This window comes from Meles meles, chromosome 5 (genome assembly GCF_922984935.1).
Source record: "Meles meles chromosome 5, mMelMel3.1 paternal haplotype, whole genome shotgun sequence".
NCBI classification, from domain to species: domain Eukaryota; kingdom Metazoa; phylum Chordata; class Mammalia; order Carnivora; family Mustelidae; genus Meles; species Meles meles.
This window is the reverse complement of record NC_060070.1, coordinates 27,509,844-27,522,362: the sequence shown is the minus strand read 5'-3', so window position 1 is coordinate 27,522,362 and position 12,519 is coordinate 27,509,844. Positions and strand designations below refer to the sequence as shown.

The 12,519-nt window shown below is 35.1% G+C and overlaps 1 protein-coding gene across 4 annotated transcripts in view; it reads right to left on the bottom strand.

Annotated features, from left to right (window-relative positions):
• The window catches only part of HACE1 (HECT domain and ankyrin repeat containing E3 ubiquitin protein ligase 1), a 122,378-nt gene that overhangs the window by 19,252 nt on the left and 90,607 nt on the right, over nucleotides 1-12,519 (bottom strand). For all 4 annotated transcript variants that reach the window (XM_046004959.1, XM_046004957.1, XM_046004960.1 and 1 more), the window contains 3 exons: nucleotides 11,721-11,870; nucleotides 11,003-11,199; nucleotides 1,599-1,730 (listed from right to left, as the gene is read on the bottom strand). In XM_046004959.1, the coding sequence (XP_045860915.1) occupies nucleotides 1,599-1,730; nucleotides 11,003-11,199; nucleotides 11,721-11,870 (479 nt within the window). The remainder of the gene's footprint in view (nucleotides 1-1,598; nucleotides 1,731-11,002; nucleotides 11,200-11,720; nucleotides 11,871-12,519) is intronic.

Genomic DNA, 12,519 nt, shown 5'->3' with positions numbered 1-12,519 from the left:
AAATTAAAAGGTATAAATCAGTGTACTTACTCATAAAGTAATGTGAAAAGCACAGGGTAAAACTAATTTTATGGGAAAGAATAAAAACCAAAGGATACTTTTCCACTGATCTAAAATTTACTATTCCAAATTACATTTTTTAAAATAAAAAATTAGCTATACTCTATACTCTATTCAAAACACTATGGGAGCGCCTGGGTAGCTCAGTCAGTTAAGCATCTGCCTTTGGCTCAGGTCATGATCCCAGGGTTCTGGGATCAAGCCCTGCATTGGGCTCCTGGCTCAGTGGGGAGTCTGCTTCTCCCTCTCCCTCTGCCTCTGCTCATGTGCTCTCTCACTCACTCTCTCAAATAAAATCTTAAAAAAAAAAAAACACAAAAAACTATGTTTAATTATGGCATTAGACAACTCCAAGAGTTTGAAAATAATTTATTACCAATCATGAGAGAGAAAAAGGATATGAGGGAAAATGCAAACATAAAGCATATAAAATTAGAAATCCTGTCCGGTCATAGTAAAAGGCAAGGAAATTAAAAGAGCAAAACAAACATTAGAAACTAGATGCCAACAAAGTAAGGACTCCACACAGATTTAAAATGGAAAATTTAGAATTATATATGGTAAAATAAGAAGTTAGAGAAAATTAAACAAATAGAGTAAGAAAAACCTAATTCTTTTCGGAAGTTAAGTAAGAAGTTAGTATCATTATCTTGTACCTCATATGGTCAAACTAAAAGTTTGGAAGTACAGTTGATTCTTGCTTGAACAATGCAGGTGTTATGGACTCTGACCCCATGCAGTCAAAATCCACATGTAACATTTGAATTCCCCCAAAACTTAACTACTAATAGCCTACTGCTGGCCAGAGGCCTTACAGATAACATAAACAATAAACATATTTTTTATGTTACATGAATTACACATATCCTATTCTTAGATCAAGGCAAACTAGGAGAAAAAATATTATTAAGAAAATCAGAAGGAAGAGGCGTCTTGGGATGGCTCAGTTGGCTGAGTGTCTGGCTCTTGGTTTGGGCTTACATCATGATCTGAGGATTGTGAGACTGAACCCCACATTGGGCTCCATGCTTAGTGTGAAATCTGCTTAAGACTTTTTCTCTTCTTTTCTCCCTCCCCCTCTGCTCCTTCCCCAACTCACACATGCTCTCTCTTGCTCTCAAATAAATAAATCTTAAAAAAAAGAAAGAAAAAGAAAATTTACTGTGTTATACTGGAAAACATATACTTTTAAGTTTGAACTCACAACAGTTCAAACATGTGTTGTTCAAGGCTTAAGGGTTAACTATATAATATGAATATTGCTTTTGAGAAGACTGGCCTTTAACATCTCCCATGTAAAATACTTTGAAAATGGACTCCATTTTTGTTTTCATTTCACACTAAGGAATTGTTACTATGGCTATTAAGCTTAAGAGAAGCGCAATCACAAATCTTATAAGAAATCTCTAAACAAGGGCATCAAACCATAATGTCATATTATACATTATTTACCATAGTACTCCAAAATTATTTCTGAGTTATAGCGACTGGAGTTTTGTGCTGTTTTGTAACCAAAATGAACTGATGTTTTTCCTTACCAATTCATATTCATCAAAAAGCTGTATGAGAGAAGGTGGAATGAACATATGAAAGCCCTGCAAAAAAGCATTGATCTGAGGCTGAATGGCTCTTGTCATTCGAAGTTCAGTAACAAGCTGAACATACTCCGCCTATTAAAAAAAAAATAAAAGTGATTTTTTTTCCAATTTCACATACTTAATATAATATTGATATAATCATTCTTCATTTAAGAGGTAAGGGGTTGGAGGCGCCTGAGAAGCTCAGTCAGTTAAGCCTCTGCCTTCAGCTTGGGTTGTGATCCCGGGGTCCTGGGATGGAGTCCCACATTGGGCTTCTTGCTGAGCCTGCTTCTCCCCTGCCTGCCATACCCCCTGCTTGTGCTTACTCTCTCCCTCTCCTGTCAAATAAATAAATTTTTAAAAAAGAGAAAGAAAGAAAAAAAAAAAAAAGGAGGGGTGCCTGGGTGGCTTAGTGGGTGAATCCTCTGCCTTCGGCGGCTCAGGTCATGATCTCAGGGTCCTGGAAACAAGCCCCACGTCGGGCTCTCTGCTTAGGAGGGAGACTTCTCTCTCTGCCTGCATCTCTGCCTACGTGTGATCTCTCTCTCTCTGTCAAATAAATAAATAAAATCTTAAAAAAAAAAAAAAGAGGAAAAGGTTTAGAGACACCATTATTCAAGTATCTCAGTAAACCCACAATCTACCAATCATTGAGCTACTTTGGCCAAAATCCTAGGAATCAATCACCCATGATTTCTCTCACACGCTGTATCAGTGACTGCTATCAAAACTACCTCCAGGGGCGCCTGGGTGGCTCAGTGGGTTAAAGCCTCTGCCTTCGGCTCAGGTCATGATCCCAGGGTTCTGGGATCGAGCCCCACATCGGACTCTCTGCTCAGCGGGGAGCCTGCTTCCTCGTCTCTCTCTGCCTGCCTCTCTGTCTACTTGTGATCTCTGTCAAATAAGTAAATAAAAATAAATTAAAAAAAAAATAAAAAGAAAAAATCTTAAAAAAAAAAACTACCTCCAAACAACATTCTCAAACCAACCCTGTCTCACCATCTCCACATCCAGCACCCTGGTCCAAGCCATCATCATCACCTTCATCTGGGTTACTGTATCATGTGGTGTCTCGGTTTCCATTTTTGCCTCTGGCGTTGGTGGTATAGTGGTGAGCATAGCTGCCTTCCATTTTTGCCTCTGTACTGCTTCTCCCATACCACCAACTAATCTTTTAAATATATAAATAAATATTTTCTATATAATTTCATAGATAATTTAGATCACATCGCTCCTGCTCAGTCTTACAGTGAGGGGTGCCTAGGTGGCTCAGTCAAGCACCTCTCACCCACCTTAAAAACAAAACAACTTTGTAAAATATAAATTACTTTCCTAGCCTTTAAGACCCTAAATGATCCAGTTTCTGTTGTGCCCTCTCATCTCATTTCTTTCTACTCTCCCCCTTGTTCATTCTCTCTATTGCCCAACTATAAGCTTGTTCAGACCTTAGTGTCTATACTTTCTCATGTCTCTGACGGAAGTATCTCATTAGAATGTAATCTCTCTGTAGGCAGGGGCTTTCTTTGTTTTCTAGTATATATTCCCAGCTCCTAAAAAGTGGCTGCCACTTTGTAAATGTTCAACAAATATTGAAAGAATGCATACATTCAACAAGTGCATTTAATACATACTGAGAACTTGATAAAATGGGTCATTTAAGCATAGTTGACTTGATTCTAAATTAAGGTAAACTACTTTTACACATTTCATTTTAAAATACATCATTACAGAAAACAGTGTCACTTAAAATTTAACTGGTAATAATATATTTTGGCTCAGACAAGAATCAAATATTACATATTTATCAATCAACTCTATCAATTGTTATCATTTGTGTATTTTAAATTACCTCTAAGTGAAACTTTGAGACTAAAAAGCAATATGCTATACATAGTTCTTACCTGCCAGGTATGAATGTTCTAAAGAGAGTAGAAAAAGCCTATTTTAGGTTCCTTCTTTATTTGGGGGGGGGGGGGTGGCACTAAACCAATGCTGTGCCCCATCCCACTTCCTAACTCTACCCCAGCGGGGGGAAAAACCCACAAGGACTGAGCTAGCAAGTTATATATAACTACTGCCTATGAATTCATACATGTCAAAGCTATAGAAGTGTCATGGTGGATTCTCCATAGTTCTCCCCAAACCCACATAGCCCCAGGCACAGGGAAAGCTGTCATCTCTGCTATTCAGCCTACTGAATAGCCCCCAGATCACACTCCCACCCCCAAATCACACTCCCTACCACCCAGAAGTTTTTTTCCACTGTACAGGATTTAATCAGTTACTACATTTAGGTAGTTACCAGAGAGGAGACAAAAATGAGTGCCAAACAATCAAAGAGAAATATAAACTAGATTTTCATGTCCAATCCAAGAAATAATATATTTAGCACACTTCCAAGTGATAACCAGCAATGATTTCAATATTAGCACATCATTATCTTTTAGTTTACGTGTGCTCTACATAAACTTACTCAACTACTAAATTTTTCTGCTCTACTCATTCATTAACGTTTAAGATGCTTTATGAGACCCTATCTTCCCTTAACAAGACCAGTTTTTTCCCAAAATGTTTTGCTCTTAGAATCTTATAGTACTATTTAATGATCATTATTCAAGACCTTAAATTAAGAAGCATAAAAGTAAAAGATTTGTGGGGCTCCTGGGGAGCTCAATCAGGTAAGCATTCAACCCTTTATTTCAGCTCAGCTCATAATATCAGGTTTATGAGATCTAGCCCTGTTTTGGGCTCCATACTGGACACGGAGCCTGCTTAAGGTTCTCTCTCTCCCTTTGCCTCTGCCCCTCTTTCCTCCTCCCACCATTCAGATATGCACATGTGCTCTCTCACTCTAAAATAAAAAGGAAAATATTTGTGAACTACTCAAAGTACACTTCACCAATTTTAACTGGCCATTATTGTACTCCATATTTATCAGAGTAGTACAAATTCTGTTTTCAATTACTTAATTCCTAGTATTTCCTCACACATTCTCTTTTTAAAAATTAATTCCCACAAGTATACTATTCTTTCCTTACATGTTCCCTTTTATTCTTCTAATATGGAATATTATTCTAATATTCTAAATATTTTCCACATTTATTTCTATAACTTGGATCCATAGTCATTGTGTATCAATTTGTGGAAATCAGCTCCTTCTAATATCAGTTTCCGTATTAAGTTAAATTAAATGTGTATGAATTCTGGTCTAAATTATTACTCAGAAAAATAATAAAATCAGGCACCTGGGTGACTCAGTTGGTTAAGTGACTGCCTTTGGCTCAAGTCATGATCCCAGGGTTCTGGGATCATGCCCCACATCAGGCTCCCTGCTCAGCAGGGAGCTTGCTTCTCCCTCTTCTGCTCACCCTGCTTGTGCTCTCTTTCTCTCTCCCTCTCTGTCAAATAAATAAAATAAAATCTTTTTTTAAAAAAAGAAAGACGACTAATAAAAGTGTAGCCATCACAAATCCTGCTAAGATGTTTAGTGAAATAAAGTTTTCCACATAGTTGAAATACCACTATTTAACAGAAGAAAATATAAATCCAACTGAGCTAAAATGTTTCCCTGCTTCCTTAAACACTGTACATCCTCAAACAGAATAACACAAATTAACGTTTTCTTGATGATGCAATTATTACTATGAACATCCACTACCATTACACACTAACATTCTGACTATTCATACTGAGCAGAAATATACTGACTGCATTCCCACTATCTATACAGGCATCCAAGTGACTCACCTCCCCACACTTTATGCCCTGAACAACATCATCAAATATCTTAAATGCTTTAAATAAGGAAACACTGAATATGTAGATGGCAACCAGTCCACAAAACACTGGCATAAAGAGTTGCAGAATTAAACATTAATTACAAACCAAACATAAACTATCATTTTCTTCTAAGCTATTATAAGGGATTAATAAAACTTGGGGGCAGAGGATCTTTTGTCATCCCTAACAGACGGCATATCCTAAGAGTCATGTTTGCTCCCACCTGAGTTTTGTTGTCTGTTCTTTGAAGACATAAAATAATACTGCCAAAGAATTAAATTGAAGAATTAATCATATTAAAGAATCTTAGTACTTGTACTGGTGAAATAATTATATAAATACATAGAAAGCTTTCAACTCGAAAGCATAGCATAGAAACAACAACAGCAACAAAAAAGAGCCTTAGCAACTTTTTTCTGGCTCACCCTCTGATCCTATAAGTGATATAAAATCAGTAAGCAAAAAAGAAACTGAAGTGAAAAACGTAAAAACACTAAGACTAAGAAGACTGAACTTTCAGATAATATGTTCCAGTTAAATTATATGTCTATATTTATAGAAACATTTTGTTTTAATAATCTCCTAGTCTTCTGAATATGTGGAATAAATAATATTCATCTCTCAGACATCTTCCTTAAAATTTTAACTTCTCTTCAGGCTTCCAACCTAAATTATGTCTTACGAGAAATGGTGGTGATCTTGAAAAAAAAAAAAATGCAAAATTTAAGCTATTTTTCTTCTTGAAAATTGTTTTTCATTATTTCTCAAAAGATATCTAAATGAACCATATTTACTTAAATAATAATTAACTTTTACTAGTGAAAACAAGATGCTCTTTTTTCCCCCTCCTCTAAGCAGAGGAATAAACTGGGCCCATTTGTAGAACAGTTTGGAATAGTTATTTTTTCAGTAATTGACAGTTTAAATGGCATTATTGTTGGCATAATTCAATTTACGGTTTCAATATAAATCTTCGGTGTATAAAAGCTTCTTTCCTGAGTTCATCCACTTACTACTGTTCTGGTATATAAGTGTTCTCACTGAAAATTTCTCTCCTGAAAACTCCAAAGGATAACCAGGTTTCTTTTGTAGGCATAAGCAGATATGCCAAAAAGGCAAGACACTACCTCATCTTCTCCATCCTCACTGCCACCGTCTTATAAAATCCTCATGCATTCTCCCCAGAACAATACCACCACCACCTATCAGTTGCCTTGACTCCAATACTGCCCCATTTCAATTCATTCTTCACATTCCAAGTTTGTTTTTGTGTTTTTAAGAAACAGAATCCACTGATGAAACTTGCCTCTGTAACATCTACAATCATCCCTACAGTCTTCAGAATAATTTTCCAATTCTTAATTGTGGATGCAGAGTCTTTCAGAATTTGGCCCCTGTCTACTCCTCTCATCTTTTACTACACATTTGCTTTGCAATCTAGGCTAAGATCTACAACTCTCTGATCTACCTGTGGTTCCTTGAACACATCGTGTTCTGTCACCCTTAACTTTCTATAAGCCCAGAACATTTTTCCCTTTCCACCCCCCTACTCTTAACTGACCACTTAACGCTTCCCCTCTGTAATTCAACTTCCATGCCACCTCCTCTATTCCATGCCACCTCTTCTATTCCTTGATATCCTGTCTTATCCCATCCCTATTTTTTTCCCTCCCAGCCTGAATGAACTTCATGATTAATACTTAAAAGTGTTAGCATTTAAAACTCATGGAGCTTACTCTTCAATTCTAGGAGACAGACTGAAGATATAAGAAAACTTGCCACTTCTAACTCAAATTTTATGACTCCATGATTCTAGCTTCTGCTCAAAAAAAAAAAAAAAAAAAAAAAGAGGGGATGCCTGGGTGGCTCAGTCAGTTAAGTGTCTACCTTCAGATTGGGTCATAATACCAGGTACCTGGGATTGAGTCCCACATCCAGGCTCCCTGCTCAGCAGGGGGCCTGCTTCTCCCTCTGCCTGCCACTCCCCCTGCTTGTATTTTTCTCTCTCTCTCTGACAAATAAATATATAAAACCTTAAAAAAAAAAAAAGAGAGAGAGAGAAAGTGAAAAATAAAAGCAAAAATTTTAAAAGGAAGATGAAAATACTATTTAAATGCTCAGCTCCAGGGTGCCTGGATGGCTCAGTGGGTTAAAGCCTCTGCCTTCAGCTCAGGTCATGATCCCAGGCTCCTGATATTGAGCCTGGCATCGAGCTCTCTGCTCAGCAGGGAGCCTGCTTCCCTTCCTCTCTCTCTGCCTGCCTCTCTGCCTACTTGTCAAATACTTGCCTAGTCAAATAAATAAATAAAAATCTTAAAAATAAACAAACAAATAAATAAATAAATAAATGCTCAGCTCCTGGTAATTCATCCATTTTCAAAAGTGAAACCAGAGTTTAGTTTCATTATTATTTTTTAAGATTTTTAAACAAATTGATAGGTACAAAATTAAATTTAAAAGAGCATTGTATTTAAAATGTGGAATTTAAAAATTTTTTTTAAATTTTTAAAAATAAAATGTGGAATGGATATATATTCTTCTGACTACATCATTTATATTTATTTAATGTACTCCTTCTTAAACAAAGGTATTTTCATTTATTTGACTTCATTCCACAATTATCAAAGCCTTTCCATAAAACTTGGGACTAAATGACTCCCCCATGTGGAGATCAGCTTACACAGATTTTCTCATACTAACAAGCTTGGTAACTCATTTAAGCTGCAACATGCTTACAGATTTTGAAGCTGAACTCCAAAGGTGACAGTTACAACTTTATACCTATAGAGATAAGTAAGTAAAAGTCTAACCTTAGAGTAACAAAAAAGTTCTTAAAAGAAATATATGTTAAAAAAAAAACACAAAATTTCTAAAAATTGAAAATTTTATTTGTAAACTGAATAACAATCTAAAAGCAAGTAATCAATTTCAGATGCAGGTATGATTCTAAAGGTTTTTAATTTTAAAAAATTAGGTTGCTTATTGAGTAAGCATTAAATGTTTAAGCATCAACAATTTGATACAGAATTATGCTTGACTCAAAAAAAAACAATTATACTTGGCTCTTTCTGAAACTCTGAAATGTTTACATCACAAAAATGAAAGCTGAGAAGAATTAACATATTAGTGATTGAGATCCTGCTTTATTACCAAAAGCTAATAATAAAAAAAGTCACATATAATCAACCAAAAATTAGTTAATATAGTTAAATAAAAATGGATTTAACTTAGAAGCAAAAGTTTCAGCCTTTTTTTTTTAAGATTTTATTTATTTATTTGACAGACAGAGATCACAAGTAGGCAGAGAGGCAGGAAGAGAGATAGGAGGAAGCAGGCTCCCTGCGGAGCAGAGAACCCGATGCCGGGCTTGATCCCAGGACACTGGGATCATGACCTGAGCCAAAGGCAGAGGCTTTAACCCACTGAGCCACCAGGCACCCCAGTTTCAGCCTTTTTAATATTACAATAGTAAAGCGGTTGCCAAGTGGTAAGGCATCAGTCTCATAATATTACAATAGTAAGTATTCCAGTCTAACTAGACTCACAGTGAAAGGTACACCCTCAATGTGTGTATATTCTTGTTATTTACTCAGTATCTTCCTTCTTTCTAGAATTCATAAAAGACATGAGTGCCAAAGAATTAATAAAATGTCTTTTTAAAAATCTAACCAAAAATCATGTCATAATGGGAGGGGGACTGTTAGGAGATAGAAGTATAAATATACCTATACATCATACAATTGTTAATGGGTCTTTCCACTTTGTCATATAAAATATATCTGAGAGGGTGACAAGTCCACTCACCACAGTATTCACAGATAAGAATCATGTTTGAGTTTCTCTGGTGAAAAACAATCACTTGCTTATAATAAAGACAGTATAATTTCATTACCCTTAATTGAGAATAGGTCTCCAGTGTAAAATAAAATAATAAACGCAGTACAGGGTGGACAATCTAATAAATAGAAGATTTTAAAACATATTTTCAATCACTGGCAAGCTTATACATATTTTGAAAATGAAGCATTTTGGGGTGATGGAGCATGGGTGGCTCTGTCGTTAAGTATCTGCTTTCGGCTCAGGTCATGATCCCAGGGCCCTAGAATCGAGCCCTGCATCAGGCTCCGCTTGGTGGGAAACCTGCTTCTCCCTCTCCCACTCCCCCTGCTTATGTTCCCTTCTTGCTGTCTCTGTCTGTCAAATAAATAAAATCTTTAAAAAAAAAAAGAAAAAAAGAAGCATTTTAGTCTTTTCATTATCTATAGCTTAACATGACTCATTATATTAAAAATCAAGTAAGATCTTCCTTAACATGATTAATTTTGCAAAAGGAAGAACATCAGACTTGAAAGTAGGAGACCTGGGTTTTGTCCCCAGCTTTACCATTAACTCTTTAGGTTTCAGTGTCCTTATGTGTCAAATTAGAGAGCAAACTAAAAAACATCTAAACATATGTGTGCAAAACTCAGCTTCTGATCTTATTTTCAAAAATTAAACTTCATGTTTTTTTCCTCAATATAGTATCTAAGTTGCAAAAAGTAAAACTGCATACCATAATATAACTTTCCAATACCCTATACCTATCTCAAACTAAAAACCTCTTTTTATAGAGCACTATCCTCTTTTTATAGAGCACTATTTTGTTTCTGGTTTTCAGCTTGCAAAATGCTAGTAATGATTCTGTATGGGAGGTATCATTATCTCAAGTCTACAAAACAGAAAACTGAGGCTCAAAGAGGTTAAAATGCAGCCAAGTCTTTTGGTCTTTCAAAGAAAAAAAATCCGTATTTTACTAAATCAATGGGCATAATTTCTTAAAGTTAGTTGCTTCTGAAGCTGTCTTGGAATTACAATACAACTAATGGAAAGGAAAAAGAACTGAGTCTTGTTTAACCAGAAGTTGCTACTAGTAAATGACAGAAGTAGAGTTCCCAAACCAGATTTTCTGGCTCCCAATTTCCTACATATCAAAATATAACATAAAACTGAATCATATTTCTCAACAGGGAAATTTAAAACATATGACAAAATTTAAAACTAGTATGTGCAGCTGTCAATTATTTTTCAATAAAACTGGAAAAAATATTCACAAACAAAAGACAGAACAATAAATAAAAATAATCAAGTTATAAAGCTTAAAAAACCAATCTAACAGACTTATTGGATACCAAAAGCATGTACAAAGTTTAACATGGGAAATTCTTCTTTTCTCTACTGGAACTCTTAACATCGTACTTCAGAAGATGGAACAGTGACTAAATCCTAATACGATTTTGGTGTAAACTTCTATTGCTAATCGAAGTTTTTAATAAAGAGATGCCCAAATTATAGAATCAACTGAATTGTGCTCTGGGCTGCTTCAGGAACTGCCTCAGCTATCTAACACAGTAGTGAAATGATCCTTCCTAACTAAAAATTTGGTATTTGATGGTTTAGTTAATTTAAATATTTTATCTGTTAAAAAATATTATGAAACTCTAACAGTAAAAGTTTTTCTAGCTAGTGTCAGGAGGCTAGAGTAATCAGCAAACTAACAGGGCCAAGTTACAAACAATGGCTATGATAAGTATTCAAATACTCACTTTATTATTTTGTGTGACAAGAATACTTCCACCCCCAGGTTTCAAAGGCACCTCTTCCATTGCTCCAAACACATCAGTTTCAACAGAAAAGGTTAGCTCTAGACCCAGATCACTAATATCATTATCTAAAATCCACTGCAAATTTTTGGCATATTCTGGATCAATGGATGCCACATCTTGGTAATTTACAGGAATACCTAAAAATGCAAACATACAGCAGTTATAGTCTAAATGTTTCTGCCTTTCCTTGTTTGTTTAATGGTAAAATACTGCCCTCTACAGATAGTCCATAAAACTACAAAATATAATCCAATTCACAGCATGATTTAAGTAGACGCTAATTCCTAGATTTGGAAGTCTGTTAATTTAAACTTGTGTTTTTTCCCACATTTTTATAATGTAATCTTTCTTTGAAATAGCTATACAGAAAAATTATTATATACTTCAATAAGTGCCATTCACTTAAGCATATTCATATTAAAATGCATTCTTAGCATAAACATATACACACTAAAATGATAAACAACTTTTTAGCAAAAAAATTGTTTTTTTTTTCTCTCCCTCAGGCTCCCAAATGCCTTACATACACAGACAGTTTCTAATTGAAATAAAAACTACCTCAATCAAAATGCGATCACTTACCTACTTAGTTTTTCCCTAAAGATTCTAAGAAAAACACTTCAAATAAATGCCTCTGGAAATAACAATAGAGCCATACCAAGAATGTGCTTATAGAATGATCTTGTGAAGTAAATGTTGACCAGCTGCCTGTGGTTCAAAGCTAATCCCAAGATCTGTCCAGCAAACCGGAAATAGTTCAAGTGATCAGGATTTACATAAGAGTTACTATTAGGCTGAAAAGTTGTTCCTATTAAAATAAATACAAAATAATTTACTTCTAAGAATCTAGACGCAAAAGAAAGATCATTTCAGTGCAAATAAATCAGTTCATATAGAATTTCAGCAAATCCAAGGTTACATTATGTATAAACTTCCACCAGAATGTTCTTTATGGAATATTTAACAGACAATGGGATTGTCAGAAGATAATCATTAATTCACACATACTTATCAGAGTAAGTCTTTGCAAAGAGAAAATTTTAGAAATACTTTTAACTGAAAGTAGTTGGAAGATGTGTCAAAGAGATCCTGAAAATAATACATTAAAAGATAATACACGTTTTCCTCAGCAATGTAGAAATACTAGGTTGTGAATTAGAACAGGCATTGTTTTATTCATCTATACATGCCCAGTGCAGATTTTCACTACTTTTTGTTCCTTATGGAATAGAGCACTACAAGACAGTAACTAAAATTTTAAATGTACAACTGTTCTTAAGTGATGAACTTGATGCCTTTTACCAATTATCAGAAAAATCACCAAAATCCATGTCAACCAACTATTCCTTACAATAAATAATCAACTTTTTTTTTTTTAAGATTTTATTTATTTGAGAGAGCAACTGAGCACACCCAAGCAGGGGGAAGGGTAGAGGGAGAGAGACAAAATCTCTAGC